Here is a 16,564-nt window from a genome sequence, read left to right as displayed (position 1 = left end):
GTGCAGAGATATATACTTCATTTCATAAGCTGCTATCACCCATTCCAAACCTGCTCCTCTGGTTTTGAGAGCATGCCACTCTCTGGTGAAATGCTCCTCTGGTGAAATGTACCTGATTATTTGGGGTCGGCATGGTGGCTCAGTGGTTAGCACTACAGCCTCACAGCACCAGGGTCCTGGGTTTGATTCCAACCTTGGGTGACTGTCTGTGTGGAGTTTGCACGTTCTCCCTGTGTCTGCATGGGTTTTCTCTGGGTGCTCTGGCTTCCTCCCACAGTCCAAAGATGTGCAGGTTAGGTGAATTGGCCATGCTAAATTGCCCTTAGTGTTAGGTGCATTAGTCAGAAGGAAATGGGTCTAGGTAGGTTACTGTTTGGAGGGTCGGTGTGGACTGAATTGGGCCGAAGGGCTATTTCCACACTGCAGGGAGTCTAATCTAATTACTTTCTTTCAGAGTTAGCCATCCTTTCTCCATTCTGTAAATCACATATCTGGAGCCTTCTATTTCCACCCTTTGCCACTGCCTCTCTATCCTTGTGACTCCATTCTCCTTTTTTATCAACCCCTTTTCACTTCAGCACCTGCATCACCCCCATCCCCACTGACTTCTGAGCTCCAGGTTCCCATCCAAGGACATTACCTTTCATAGGGTCTCACTGGGCCTGGGATCCTCCTGGGAAGATGCTCACCCCCTGGAAAGGGCAGTGCCTCTCAGGAGATACTTCACATTGGTTTGAGGCCCTGCTCCTGACATTATACCTAGGGTAGGATGCGAAAGGTTGACCCAGCTCGGTGATATACACTAGCAGTTGCAGTCATCTTCCACCTTCCGGTCATCCTGTTAGAGACAAAAAAGAATCTGCAGATGCTGGAATCCAGAGTAGACAAACAAGGGGCTGGAAGAGCACAGCAAGCCAGGCAGCATCAGGAGGTGGAGATGTCAACATATTGGGTCAAGACCCTTCACCAGGACCACTTGATGTTGCCTGGCTTTGCTGTGTTTTTCCTGATTGTCTACTCCTGTCACCCAGTGTTGTGTTAAAGGCCACTCCTGCTGGCTGCATCTGACAAATACAAGATTTGTAAAATAAATAAAATATCAGCACACCCATTGCTGGAGGCAGTGCCTTGTGGCTCATCCAGAATTGAGCTTTATTCCTGTAAGCATCTCCATGGACCTTCACAGGGTACTGCGCCGCCAGTGGCCGGCAGTGGGAACTGCAGCGAGACTGCGCCCTCTGCAGCTGGCGGTTGGAACTGCAACGAGACAGCGTCGCCAGCGGCCGGCAGTGGTAACTGCAACGAGACAGCGCCGCCAGCCGGAATTACAACGAGACAGCGCCATCAGCGGCCGGCAGTGGTAACTGCAACGAGACAGCGCCGCCAGCCGGAATTACAACGAGACAGCGCCATCAGCGGCCGGCAGTGGTAACTGCCCGCCAGCGGGAATTACAACGAGACAGCGCCGTCAGCGGCCGGCGGGGGGAACTACAGGCGAGGCGGCGCCGCCAGCTGCCGGCAGAGGGAATTGCAGCGAGATCGCGCCGCCAGCGGCCGGCGATGGGAATTGCAGCGAGGCAGCGCCGTCAGCGGTGGGAATTGCAGCGAGACCGTGCCGCCAGCGGGAATTGCAGCGAGGCAGCGCCGTCAGCGGCCGGCGGTGGGAACTTCAGGCGAGGCAGCGCCACCAGCGGCCGGCAGAGGGAAGAGCACCTCACCATTCCCCCTCCCCCGCCAGGAACCCCATCCCCCACCCCCCCCCCCAACCTTCCTCCGAGAGGGCGACATGTGGCTGTGAGGCTTCGGGCCTCGTATTTCCGCAGTGAGTGCAGCGGGCGTTTGTTGGTGTCGGTGAGGGGAGGCGGGGGGGGAAACGCGGAGCCGGAATTGGCCTCTTCGAGTCGGCTGCGGGTTCGCGGCGGCGACGATGATCACATGAGGGCGGAGAGGGACTGACCTATCGGAGCCCGGGGACAGAGAGCGCGGGGCCTCGGACTCGGGTAAGGAGGATAGGGATGGGATAGGCCCCGCCGCCCGGGAGGTTACAAACTGCGTGTGCGCGGCCTCCTCGGGCCCTCCGTCGGTGTGCGCAGCCTGGGAGAGAGCTCACCCCCACCCCCACACCCACCCACACACCCACCCCCACCCACACACACCCGCGGGGCTGGAGAGAGGCCTGAGGCCTGGCTTTTCCTGTCACACTCGGAGCCGGGGACCGGGCGGCCCGGGAAGAGGGCGCTTTGTCCGAGCGGAGGCGGCGGCGGCGGCATAAAGCGAGAGCGGGGCCTCGGGCCTGGGCGGGAGCGGGCTCCGGGGGGAAGGGGAAGGGGTGTCCGATGGTAAACAAACAACTAACCGGGGCGGGGGAAAATAAACACCAGAGAGAGGGAATAATATAAACTAAACCCCGGGGAGGAGATGGGAATAACCTTCATCCTGAAGAAGTGGGGGTGGGGAAGAGATTGGGAATAATCTTCATCCTAAAGAAGTGGGGGTGGGGAAGAGATTGGGAATAATCTTCATCCTAAAGAAGTGGGGGTGGGGAAGAGATTGGGAATAATCTTCATCCTAAAGAAGTGGGGGTGGAGAAGAGATTGGGAATAATCTTCATCCTAAAGAAGTGGGGGTGGGGAAGAGATTGGGAATAATCTTCATCCTAAAGAAGTGGGGGTGGGGAAGAGATTGGGAATAATCTTCATCCTAAAGAAGTGGGGGTGGGGAAGAGATTGGGAATATTCTTCATCCTAAAGAAGTGGGGGTGGGGAAGAGATTGGGAATAATCTTCATCCTAAAGAAGTGGGGGTGGGGAAGAGATTGGGAATAATCTTCATCCTAAAGAAGTGGGGGTGGGGAAGAGATTGGGAATAATCATCTCTAAAGAAATGGGGGGGGAAGAGATTGGAAATAATCTTCATCTCTAAAGAAGTGGGGGGGGGGGAAGAGATTGGGAATAATCATCTCTAAAGAAGTGGGGGTGGGGAAGAGATTGGGAATAATCTTCATCTCTAAAGAAGTGGGGGGGGAAGAGATTGGGAATAATCTTCATCTCTAAAGAAGTGGGGGAGGGAGAGATTGGGAATAATCTTCATCCCCAAGAAGTGGGGGGGAGGGGGGAGAGATTGGGGATAATCTTCATCCTAAAGTTAAAGGGGGGGGGGAGAAAGAGATTGGGAATAATCTTTGTCTGGGGGGAAGGGGGTGAAGAAAGAGGTTGGGAATAATCTTCATCCTGAGGTATGTAGATTAGGAATAATCATCATGCGGGAGGGCATGTGTTTGGGAATAATCTTTGTCTTGCATTGGGGGGAAGTCTTTGAGGGGTGTGGAGGTAATTGGGTTGCCAGGATAGAAATTGGGAATAAATTTCACTTTTTTTTCCTGTGGAAAATACAATTTGCAATGAAACACAATATTAACTGGTCAAACCACATTTCTGCACAATTTCTTTCACATATGTCTCTATACATGCATGGCAATAATCTTTGTGTTGAAAATATATTTATGTAATTGATGCAATTCTTATAAAGGCAAACCATTTTGAAATAAATTGCAATAATTTGGAGAAAGGGCGGAGGAATGAACTAAATTGCTTTGTCTTTTGGCGTGACACAAGATTTTGGAGTGGCTGGTCTTTCTTTGAAATTCTAATTGTTAGACTATGTTACACACTGAAATGGTTCAAATGGATCAAATTACTCCTCACCTCAAGTGTTTACTGTTTTGGAACAATTGTTTATGATATAGTTTTGCATTAATTGCATTGGGTGAAATTTTATAATTCACTGTTCTTTCTCAGCTTTCACTTTTACCAAAATCAGAGTATTGATAAGTGCTGGTTAAAAATCAGTTTACCAGTTTATTATTTTGAATAGCATTGAGAATAGAAAGACATAGTCAAAAGGTTATTAAGTTAATGTAAATTTCGTATTTCATTTCGGTAGGTGTTACTTAATAAAACACTAATTTGTGATGTTTTAGCATCAACTATTTATAGTTGAGTGTACTGCCACTTCCTGTTTGTCTGTAGACGATACTGGTTCCATGAAGGTTAATTTCAAGGTAATATGGCTTTCCATGCAAGAAGCACAAATTGGTTTCAACCTTTTTGCTTTAAAAGCACAACTGTTAGATCCTTTCTTCTGTCTTGGCTACATTTTTTTTTCTGAACTAAGTGAATGAATTATTTAGAATTACTTAATTACTGACTGATCTGACACGCGGCTGGCTTGTCCGGCTGATTTGTGATGCAGAGTGACACCAACAGCATGGGTTCAATTCCTGCATTGCTGAGGTTACCATGAAGCAACTCTTCTTCTCAAGCTCTCCCGACACCTGAGGCTAAACTGCACCAGTTGTCTCTTTCTTTTGAGACAGCAGTCCTGTGGTCTTCAGGGACTGTGGTGACTTTATTTTCACCTTTTAGTGAAATAATGACTGTTACGGCTGTGTATTGTTATTAGATGAACCGAATCAGTACATATTGATACTAGATGTGCATGAATCACAAAGTTAATATGTAGGTACAGCAAGTAGGTAAGGCCGATGCAATGATCTTGTTAGTTGCAAGATAAATGGAGCATAAAAGTAAAGGGGTTTTGCCACAGTTGTGAACAGCGTTTGTGAGACTCCATTTGGGATATTGTCTGCAACTGTATTCTCTATTTAAGAAAAGATATAACTGTATTTCAAGCTATGCAGAGAAGTTTCACTTGATTTAGTTCCTAGGATGAAGGGGTTACCTTGTGGGTTGGTATCCATTGGGAGTTTAGAAAAGTGAGAGGTGATTGTATTGAAATGTGAAAGATCCTGGAATTGGGGTGGGCTGGGAAGTTGACAGGGTGGGTGATGAAATGATGTTTCCCATTGTTGGAGAGGCTAGAACCAGGTGACACAGTTTTAACAGTAAGAGGTCTTCTGTTTAAGTTGGCAATGCAATTTTTCTTTACTCTGGGAATCATTAGGTTATGAAATCCTAAGAGCAATGTAGCAGGCTTATTGATATTTTTAAGGCTGTGTTAGATACCCTTGTCTAAGGATATAGACGGTGGTCAGGAGAGGTGAAGCCACAATCATATCAGCCTTGATCTTGTCAATTGTAGCACATTGTCGAGTGTCCTTAATTTGTATGTAAATTACATAGAGGATGGCAACTATATCATCCTTAAGGGCACTTGTGTAGTAGTATTGTCCCTACCTCTGAATCAGAAGGTCGGGTTCAAGTCTCACCTGCAGAAATGGGCAATGATATTTAAATATGTCAAACTTTAGAATTGCAAGATGAACTATGATAATGTAGAACCTGGGATGTAGTGTGGGTGGGTGGGTGACTGATTTAGAGGAGCAATGACTCACAAGCTACTAGCCCTATGTACTGAGATGGCCTCCTCTTCGTGGCAGAGACCAAGTAGCCACTGCCGTCATTGCTTAGCACCTCTATTAAGTCTGCAGCCATGATCTAGAGGCATAGAGATGTACAGCACAGAAACAGACTCTTTGGTTCAACTCGTCCATGCCAACCAGATATTCTAACATAGATCTCTACCGTGGCAGACTTCCTTTCTGACTGGCTCTTGATGTACTAACTATTCCACATAATAATTTGGTATATTGTATTCTTTTGTCTGTTACAGAAATTATCTGAATTATTAAATTCAGTTTTGTCACTTGCCATAATGAACTCGTGTCATGGCACAGTTCAAGTTGTAATATTACAATAGATTGGTCTTTTCCCTTGACCCTTGGGTCTGCTGTTAAATAGTTATAGAGTCATAAAGATGTACAGCTTGGAAACAGAATCTTCGGTCCAACTCATCCATGCTCTACATCAGGTATATCAAGAGTAAAAGAATGACTAGAATGAGATGAGGGCCAATCAGTGATAGTAGTGGGAAGTTGTACGAGGAGTCAGAGAAGATGGAGGAAGCGTGAAATTAATACTTTTCATCAGTATTCACATTAGAAAAAGACAATGTTGTCAAGGAGAATACTGAGATACACGCTACTAGACTAGCTGGGACTGAGGTTCACAAGGAGGAAGTGTTAACAATTCTGGAAAATATAAAAATAGTTAAGTCCCCTGGGCCGGATGGGATTTATCCTAGGATTATCTGGGAATCCAGGGAGGAGATTGCTTTGCCTTTGGCTTTGATCTTTATGTCATCATTGTCGACAGAAATAGTGCCAGAAGACTGAAGAATAGCAAATGTTGTCCCCTTGTTCAAAAAGGGGAGTAGAGGCAACCTTGGTAATTATAGACCAGTGAGCTTTACTTTGGTTGTGAGTAAAGTGTTGGAAAGAGTTATAAGATTTTATAATCATCTAGAATGGAATACCTTGATTAGGGATAGTCAACACAGTTTTGTGAAGGGTAGGTCGTGCCTCACAAACCTTATTCAGTTCTTCGAAATGGTGACTAAACAGATGGATGAGGTTGATGTGGTGTAAATGGATTTCAGTTAAGTGTTTGATAAGGTTCCCCAAGGTAGGCTATTGCACAAAGCATGGGATGAGGGTGATTTAGTGGTTTGGATCAGAAATTGGTGAGCTGAAAGAAGACAGAGGGTGGTGCTCAATGTGAAATATTCATTCTGGAGTTCAGTTTCTAGTGGTGTACCGCAAGGATCTGATTTGGGGCCACTGCTGTTTGTCATTTTTATAAATGACCTGGATGATGAGGGCATAGAAGGATGGGTTAGTAAATTTGCAGATGACACTAAGGTCGGTGGAATTGTGGATAGTGACGAAGGGTGTTGTAGGTTTCAGAAGGACACGAATAAGCTGCAGAGGTGGGCTGATAGGTGGCAAATTGAGTTTAGTACGGAAAGTTGAGGTGATTCACTTTGGAAGGAGTAACAGGAATACAGAGTACTGGGTTAATGGTAAGATTCTTGGTAGTGTAGATGAGCAAAGAGATCTTGGTGTCCAGGTACATAGATCCTTGAAAGTTACCACCCAGGTTGATAGGGTTGTTAAGAAAGCATATATTATGTTAGCTTTTATTGGTAGACGGATTGAGTTTTGGAACTGAGATCATGCTGCAGCTGTACAAAACTCTGGTGAGGCCACACTTGGAGTATTGTGTACAGTTCTGGCCACCGCATTATAGGAAGGATATGGAAACTTTGGAAAAGGTTCAGACGAGATTTATGTTGCCTGGTACAGAAGGAAGGTCTTGCGAGGAAAGGCTGAGGGACTTGAGGCTGTTCCATTAGAGAGAAGAAGGTTAAGAGGTGACTTAATTGAGGCATATAAGATACTCAGAGAGTTAGATACATTGGACAGTGTGAGCCTTTTTCCTCAGATGGCGATGGCTTGCACAAGGGGACGTAGCTTTAAATTGAGGGGGTGATAAATATAGGACAGCTATCATAGGTAGTTTCTTTACTCAGAGTAGTTGGGGCGTGGAATTCACTGCCTACAACAGTAGTAAATTCACCAAATTTAAGGGCATTTCAATGGTCACTGGCTAGGCATATGGACGAGAATGGAATAGTGTCGGTTAGATGGGCTTCAGATTGGTTTCACAGGTTGGCACAACATAGAGGGCCGAAGGGCCTGTACGGGACTAATGTTCTATGTTTATCCATGCCGACCAGATATCCTAAATTAATCTAGTCTCATTTGCAGCACTTGGCCCATATCCCTCTAAACCCTTCCTATTCATGTACCCATCCAGATGCCTTTTAAATGTTGTAAATGTACCAGCCTCCACCACTTCCTCTAACAGCTCATTCCATACACACATGACCACTCTGTGAAAACGTTGCCCCTTCGGTCTCTTTTATATCTTTCCCCTTTCACCCAAAACCTATGCCCTCTAGTTCTGGACTCACCCACCCCAGGGGAAAAGTCTTTGCCTGTTTACACTATCTATGCCTCTCATGATTTTTAAAAACTCTGTAAGGTCACCCTTGGCCTCTAATGCTCCAGGGTAACCGCCCCAGCCTATTCAGCCTCTTCTTATTGTTCAAACCCTCCAACTCTGGCAACATCTTTGAACTGGTGGGACATTTGTTGGTTACTTTTGACACATTTTAAGACCAATACACATGATTAGAAAAATTGTTAAGTTGGAGTGAGAAGGTAATATTTCACATCCAGTGTGTAGAGTGATGATTTATAGCAAATGATTTGACTGTTGATAGCTTCCCAGGATTGCTTGAATGGAATTCTGCTCCTTTTATGTTTATTTTTAAATTAATAAGGATTTCAGCAGGTAAATGCTGTTTTACAAAGCAGTAGTGTTTAATTGGCAGTTCTGAGAAATTGACACAACAGAATGTCAACTAAAAACAATTAGCTTTTGACAAAAAATTCTCATTCATAAGAGGTACTTGCTTTACCTTCTAAATTGCCTGTTTAGATACTGTATGATAAGTGTAATATTACACTACCCCATGATTGAACTCAGTTGTGTCAGCTATTACATTGGTACTTTTGTCTTTTTTGTAATCTTGCTCCTGTTCTTTAGTTGGGAGGTGGTGTGACAAGCTCATAGTAATATCCAAACCATTCTAGCAGATAAAGTTCTTGATTGATTTGACAGTGTAGAAGACTATACCTCCCAGTTTCAAATGAACAATTTAAACAAGTGCTATTCTAGGATTGAAGACAACACGCTACTGGGCAGATGTTCCTTCTGTGAATCAAGAACAGAAAGTGATTGTGTTGAGAAAGTTTAACTATATATGTGATGTCTCAAACTTTGCATTTAAATTTGGTTTCACTTGCAGTTCTGCATTATCAACTGTGAGTAAAAGATGGGACGGAGGAAATTACCTGCAACTGCAGCAGCCCCAGATCAGGATCAAGACTTTGGTGGTGAGTTTATTTGCACTGTGATGCGTGTTTGTCACCTTTGAAAGTCTAGTGAATTGGAAATGTATTACATTGTGTTTATGTTTGTAGCCAATTGCTGTTCTGAGAATAAACCATGGTTCAATTGGGAAAGGTTGTAGTCCTGTAGTTTGTCATTATCTTTGATGTAACATTGAGAAATGCATTTTAAGTATTGCTGGGATGTTGCTTGTTCATGAAAGGTAAAGCATAAATTGAGAATGTCTGCAGTCATTCATTGGGAGTCTAATAATAATCTGGTCTCCCATCTTCTATTGTTTCAGATTAGCTGCTGGCAGATGGTTAGAGAGTAACAGCTACTAGTGAACACTGATCTTGAGATTTGTAATGTTTTTGGTGAACTTGTTTAGGTTCCTGGAGGTGCAATGCCTACGTGAGGTTTTGAAATAGAAAATTGGCTGATTAATTGTTGGAACAAATCTTTCTTGTTGGCAGGTGTACAAGTGAGTGCTGTTGGAGCAGAACAGTATGCTTTAATAGATATGGGGTCTCCTCCACATATAGTGAACAATCTGAGTGGTCAATTGTTTTGATCTTTTAACATGTCACAGACCTGATATGTATTTAATATAATTCATACACAACTGGTCATGTGTAATTTTTATCTCCTTGCTGATATACATGCCTTAAAATGGCAGCTGTTGAAATGGCCACAAAAAGAGATGTTAAGCATTTTTCAAAGCGTTTCACTTGGATATGGTTCAGTATCAAGAGTTTTCAGTGTGTTGTCTACTTCCATCAAGGATTTTGTTTTTGTTGAGACCTTTTGTGTAAATAGTGCATCTCGTTGTCATCAGTGCTTTATAAAAATTGGGTCTGAAATGTTTTGAGCTCAGTTCGCGTTCTTTCTGTGTTTCAGATTACTTGCTTTTCCTAGTTAAAAATCAGACAACACCAGGTTATCGTCCAACAGGTTTATTTGGAAGCACTAGCTTTTGGAGCGCTGCTTCTTCATCAGGTGGTTGTAGAGAATAAGCCACCTGATGAAGGAGCAGCGCACCGAAAGCTAGTGCTTCCAAATAAACCTGTTGGACTATAACCTGGTGTTGTGTGACTTTTAACTTTGTACACCCCAGTCCAACACCAATGTCTCCAAATCATTGCTTTTCCAAATGGTTGCTGATATCTCATTTGATTTGGAAGTTTCCTGTTGACTATTCTTTGTTGTCCTGAATAGTTTCCAGTTGACCTTTTAGAATGACTGCAGTCCTGCTGCTCCCAAGATTGTGTTGGAAAGGAAATCCCTGTGTTAGTTCAGACTTGATGGTAAGTATCCAAACCAGAAAGGGATGGAAGTTGGAGATAACTTAGGGTTTCTGGTATTCTTATGGTCTTGCTGATTTTGTCACCCAGGGCTGTGGAGACTTCAAGGTGCTGTTTTAAGTAAGCCTGCTGAGCTGTACCACCATATTCAGTCAAAATATATACTCAGGGTTTTGTCCAGTCTAATGCAAGGCAAGGCAGTCACGTTTTAATCTTTGTCACTAGGGTTAGGGGTGTTACCGATGAGCAAATATCAAAATAGTAAGGGTTGGCATAAAAGTAAACATGAATTTAAAAAGCAATTCAGAAACAATAAATCAGAAACAATGTGTATTCATAAGTAATAAACATCATTTTACATGTGCCAAATAACAGGGATAACTAATAACATCTTTACGAAAAACAGAATGCTGGGAAAACTCATCAGATTTGGCATCATCTATGGAGAGTTAATGTGTCACATCCAGTGACCCTCCTTTAGAACTGATTGTCACTAGGAAATGGTTGATATATATGATGAAGGTTGGTTGGGGGGGAGGGGGGTGATTGGTGGTGGTGGTAAATGATATCCCACAGCAAGATAACAGCAGTTGGACAGACAATAGAATGGGTTGAAGAGTGTGACGCTGGAAAAGCAAAGCAAGCCAGACAGCATCCAAGGAGCAGGAAGGTCGATGTTTTGGCCATAAACCCTTCATCCGGGATGTGAGGGTGTGTGAAGAAGGGGACTCAGATAAACAGGAGGGTAGGGGTGGGAAGAAGGTAGCTGGGAAGGCTTGGAAAGACCTCCTCCTCTCACCCCAGATCCAGCCTCCAACTTGGCACTGTCCTACCTCTCCATCTTCCTGCCCACTATCCGCTCCACCCATGCCTGACCTGTCACCATCATCCCCCACCTGGATCTATCTATCACCTTCCCCTCAACCCCAACCCCCTCCTATTTACTTATCCCTCAGCCCCACTCCCACCAGAAAAAAAACCCATCACCCCACATCCCTGATGAAGGGCTTATGCCCGACATGTCAACTCTCCTGCTCCTCGGATGTTGCCGAACCTGCTGTGCTTTTCCAGCACCACACTTTCCGACTCTGATCTCCAGCATCTGCAGTCCTCACTTTCTCTCAGACAAAGGAATGGATAAAGGTCAGCTTGGGGAATCAATAGCTGCTAATTGGGACCATTAGTGGCTGACAATAGGATGGTTGTGGTAGCAACCTATGTGATGGCAAGGCCTGGAGTGTGGGGGTTGGGATAAGGACATGGGAGAGGGTGCTCAAATCCTAAAATTATTGAACTCGATATTGAATGTTGAAGGCTGCAGAGTTCCCACGTGGAAAATGTGCTGTTCAAGCTTGCACTGAATTCTTTAGAGCACTGCAACAAACCTGATATTGGCTAGGGAACATTGTGGTATGTTGAAGTGGCAGGCAACAGGAAGCTCGGGGTCATTTTTGTGGACAGAATTCCTTTTCTTTCCCTATTTGGTTAAGAAGCAGTGATGTGGAGAGCGAGCTAAGCCTGAAATTCAATGTGAGCAAATGAGAGGTCTTGTACTTTTGGCAAAAAGAATACAGGCATGGACTGTTTTCGAAACGGTGAGAAAATTCATCAAGCCAAAGTACAAAAGGATCTGGGAGTGCTAGTCCAGGATTCTCTAAACGTTGACTTGCAGGTTGAGTCCGTCGTTAAGAAAGAAATATCATGTTGTCATTTATCTCAAGAGGGTTGGAATGTAAATGCAGCGATGTGCTACTGAGACTTTATAAAGCTCTGGTTAGGTCCCATTTAGAACACTGTATCCAGTTTTGGGCCCCACACCTCAGGAAGGACATACTGTCACTGGAGCGTGTCCAGTGTCCATGGAATTTTAGGCCTATTATAAGATGAATGGCTGAGTTTCCTGGGATTGTATTCATTAGAGTTTAGAAGGTTGAGGGGAGATCTATTAGAAACTTACAAGATAATGCATGGCTTAGAAAGGGTGGACGCTGGGAAATTGTTTCCGTCAGTTGGGGATAGTAGGACTGGTGGGCACAGCCTTAGAAGTAGAGTGGGTCAATTTAGAACGGAAATGAGGAGAACATTTCTTCAGCCAGAGAGTGGTGGGCCTGTGGAATTCATTGCCACGGAGCACAGTGGAGGCTGGGCCTTTAAGTGTCTTCAAGGCAGAGATGGATAAATTCTTAATCTCACAAGGAATTAAGGGCTACGGGGAGAGTGCGGGTAAGTGGTGTTGAAATGCCCATCAGCCATGATTGAATGGCGGAGTGGACTCGATGGGCTGAATGGACTTACTTCCACTCCTATGTCTTATGTTCTTATGGAAATCATGATCTCTAGGTAGGGGTTGGGGGCTGAGACTGAGCCAAACAGTTAGGTTTTACTAAATTTGTGTTCGTTTCTGGGGGTACATACCCACAGAATCAGAGGTGATCTTTTAGCCTGGGTTTTCTTTGTCTCCCAGCATGAATTGTGAAGAGATTGTTGGGGAGACATTAGAAGGGGAAGGATGGGTCTGTGCCTGGCTCATGTCATGAGCATTACCCCTTCAACCTCGCCACATACGCCACCTGTCCCCTATTCCCTGCAATGGGGGTAGGTTTTTGGGGTGGAAGGAGGATCAAATTGATCTTTGTCTGATATTGCTTGCAAATCATTCTGATAATTCCTAGGTGAAAAGCCTTGACAAAATGTGTCTTTTCCCCATTAATACTCAACGTTATTTTCATGAAGACTAAGTATGATTGCTTCCACAATTGGCAGAGATAGTAGTTTGGTGAGATATCATATAAATTATATCCTCATGTTGGTTTCCTGACTGATTGATGGAGTTCTAGTTTGAAACCAAACCTTTTAGATTGATAGTGATGATAACTCAATTTCTTACTTCTCTCCTTCAGTTGGTGCACAGGGTAGAATTGAATTTGTCAGTTGGTGGGGAGGGGGTTAAAAGGTGCACATCAGGAAGTTTCGTTGGTTTTATTTAATACAAACCCATAATAATTCCTCACAGGATCAGCAATCAGTCTTAAGGTGTCCAGTCTGAAGGGAATTTCTACTGAAGGGCTGTGTATCACTCATCTCTAGATGATCTATTTTGCTGATACCATGGAACAGAAAATGTGTCTTAGGATGTTATGCTATTTACATTCAAATTGTTGATGTAACCAGGGGTGCTTGGAGGAATCTGGGGTATTAAAGTTAGTTGCTATTCTTTGATAATGACTATCTGGTTGTTACTTGACAACTTTATGGGATGTGTGTCGGCTCAATACACCAAATGTCCAAATACTAGTGAGGAGCAAGTTCAGAGTACTGTGTGGCTTATTGTTGTTGGATAGGATTTAAATTGTTTCACAACTGAATGGATTGTTAAGCCATTTCAAAAGACCTTTAGACTTAACTAAGTAGTGGAGTACTGTAGTCATGTGCAAGTCAAACCATTGAGGTGTGGCATACTCACTTCCCTTAAGGACATAAATGAATCAGTTAGGATTTTTGGTGTGTGGCCCGTAAACGATCAGGTCTATTAAGTGCAAACTTGCCAATGTTAAATTAAAGATCTCTATTTTGCAAGTCCACCCCAATAACAGTTGAGGTGCCCAGAGAAGGGCACTAAATCTGACTATAAGGGAGGTGGATTGAAGCAAGCCTGTTGTTGAACAATTCCTAGTTTTCTGACTATATTGATTTAAAATGTTTCCCAATAACTTCATTAATTCCTTCACTCAACTCTGTCTGATATCAGTTACACTTGATTTTCAAGCAAAAATACTAAAGCAATAGAATCATGAATATTTTTGTAATGTGGGTTTTGGTGATACTCTTAAATCTGAATTGTGAAAGCACCTCTTGGAGTGGAATTTGTCATTTACAAAAGTAAATTCAGTTATACCAGTTAAAATATGTGTTGGAGGCAGATGAGAAATGTCATTCTGTTCATCTTGCCTCACTCTAAATCTGAGTCATCTGTTCTTATACTACAGATAGCGTTCTAGATTTACCTTTATTATTTCATTTGCTCATGTCCAGCTCCCCCTCAAGGCAGACAAATCCAAATATCTCCTATGTTTTTTCATGCTTCGATCTTTTCTTGCTGTATTATGGCTCCTCTTCCAACTGTCTCCATGGTTTGAATGAGTGTTTTGTCTCAGCAATCAAAGCGAGACACAGTGATCTAAGTTTGGTCTGAAAGAGGACTGTTAGCAGATGACACGAAATTGAATGGAAGGATGAGCTTTGAGGCGAATGCAGGGATGTCCACATCATATTGAAACACATTTAGTGAGTGGCAAATGAATGGCAGATGCAGAATAATATGAATAAATCTGAGGTTATCCACTTGGTAGCAAAACAAGAAGGCAGATTATTACTTGAATGCTGATAGATTGGGAAAGTGGGAGATGCTGCGAGACCTAGGTGTCTTTGTACACCAGTTGCAGAAAGTTAAGCATGTGGGTGCAGCAGGCGGTGAAGAAAGCAAATAGTATGTTGTCCTTCCCACCGAAAGGGTTTAAAAACAAGGGCAGGATTATCTTGCTGCAATTACACAGAGTTTTGGTGAGAGCTCACCTAGAATGTTGGTTTCCTTGTCTGTGGAAGAATGTTCTGGCTAATGTAGGTGTGCAAAAAGAGTTTTCTAGACTGATTCTTGGGATGATAGGACTGATACATGAAGAAAGATAGGATCAACTGTGACTACATTCACTGAAGTTTAGAAGTATGGGCGGTAGATTTCATAGAAGCCTATAAAATTCTAACACAGGAGAATTGTCCGGGTGGTGGCGGCGGCGGCAGGTCACGGTTTAACGGGGTAGGCCTTTTCGAGCTGTGAAAAATTTCTTCACTCTGACTACTAAACCTGTGGAATTCTCTGCTATAGAACACAGTTGAGACAAAAATACTGCTTTCAAGGAGGTGTTAGATGTAATTCATGAAAGATAGAGGTCATAGAAACCCTACAGTATGGAAGCAGGCCATTAGGCCCAATGAGTCCATACCAGCCCTCCGAAGGCATTCCACTCAGATTGATGCCCCAGCCTATCCCTGTAACCCCACATTTACCATGATTAATCTGCCTAACCTACATATCTTTAGACTGAGTGAGGAAACTGGCGAATCCAGTGGAAACCCACACAGACATGGGGAAAATATGCAAACTCCACACAGCCCAAGGCTGGAATCAAACCTGGGTTCCTGGTGCTGTGAGACAGCAGTGCTCACCATGTCGTCCCTTGGAGGTAACGGGATCAAAGGATATGAGGAGAAAGCAGATACAGGGTACTGGTTTGGATAATTGGACATGATCATTTTGAATAGCAGAGCAGGGTCAAAGGGCTGAATGGCTTATTCCTGCTCTGTTTGTATGCCACTGTAGAGTGGCAGAATGGTATACTTCTATGTGTAGTCCTGTCCTGTGTGCTTTTATTGATTTAGTTTAATTAATGTGTGTAGTTGCACTGTATTGGTTGTTAACTTCACTGAAAATCTCACCACCCTCCACAACACCTCTAATGAACTGTACTTTGACTTTATTTGTATTAAATTTTACATAAGCCTGCCTGCTTACATAATTTGTGTCCTCTACTTGATAGCTTCTGATTCAGCCCCTCAAGTTCAGTTGCCTCTTTTGGTCTGCTATCATCTGTACAATTTGTTTTTAATTCACTGTCGGGATGTGGGCGTCACTGGTTGGGCCAGCATATTTTGTCTGTCCATTGAGAAGATGGTGGTGGGCTGCCATCTTGAACTGCTCTAGTCCATGTCTGGTAGGTTGACCCGCAGTGCCCTTCGGGTGGGAATTCCAAGATTTTGAGTGAGACTGAGGGAATGGCAAAATGTTTCCAAGTCAGGGTGGTGATTGACTGGAAGGCAATTTGCAGGTGTTGGTTTCCCATGTATCTGCTGCCCTTGTCCTTCTAGTTGTGGATTTGGTAAATTTGATCAATTTGGGTGCAGTTCTGCAGCAAGATGAAGGGCTTATGCCCAAAACATGGATTCTCCTGCTCCTTGGATGCTGCCTGACCTGCTGTGCGTTTCCAGTACTACACTCTCAACTATTTACATTAGCAGGATGACCATCCTTATTACGTTGAACACTGTAGTTTTTCTCACCTTATTGTATTCTGCCTGCAATGCCACATAATCAAAAAGCTGAAGGAGTTTGATCAAGCAATGTTACCTTTCTAAATTTCTATTAGGTGCTGAATCTAGGTTATTGTATTCTGGCTAAATCTCAAGCATGTGCATGATCAGTTCTATTATTTTACCTTGCATACATGGTTGTTTGGATCTTTTTTGTTATCCTTTTGATAAGCAGGTCTTTTTAAAATCTGCCTATTTCTGATTATTTTTCAGTGAAACATGGTAGCTCATGAATATCATCGCTTTGTGTCTTGTTGGTCTGTCCCGTGGGATTTAATTGTTGATCTTTTAGTTTGTTTAG

The 16,564-nt window shown here is 43.6% G+C and overlaps 1 protein-coding gene across 3 annotated transcripts in view; it reads left to right on the top strand.

Moving 5' to 3' along the window:
• Positions 1-1,761: 1,761 nt before the first annotated feature.
• scaf11 (SR-related CTD-associated factor 11) overlaps positions 1,762-16,564 on the top strand; it is a 77,233-nt gene continuing 62,430 nt past the window's right edge. For 2 of the 3 annotated variants that reach the window (XM_087997008.1, XM_043708686.2), the window contains exons 1-2: positions 1,857-2,000; positions 8,733-8,820. In XM_087997008.1, coding sequence (XP_087853134.1) covers positions 8,760-8,820 — 61 coding nt within the window. In that variant the 5' untranslated portion in view covers positions 1,857-2,000; positions 8,733-8,759. Of the gene's footprint in view, positions 1,823-1,856; positions 2,001-8,732; positions 8,821-16,564 lie in introns of those variants that run through there. The other variant, XM_043708687.2, reaches the window with a different exon arrangement.

This window comes from Chiloscyllium plagiosum, unplaced genomic scaffold (assembly GCF_037043375.1).
Source record: "Chiloscyllium plagiosum isolate Xiang-an unplaced genomic scaffold, Cpla_swu_hap1 HiC_scaffold_19, whole genome shotgun sequence".
Classification (NCBI taxonomy): Eukaryota; Metazoa; Chordata; class Chondrichthyes; order Orectolobiformes; family Hemiscylliidae; genus Chiloscyllium; species Chiloscyllium plagiosum.
Note: the sequence above shows the minus strand (reverse complement) of the source record. Positions and strands in the feature narration are given on the sequence as shown.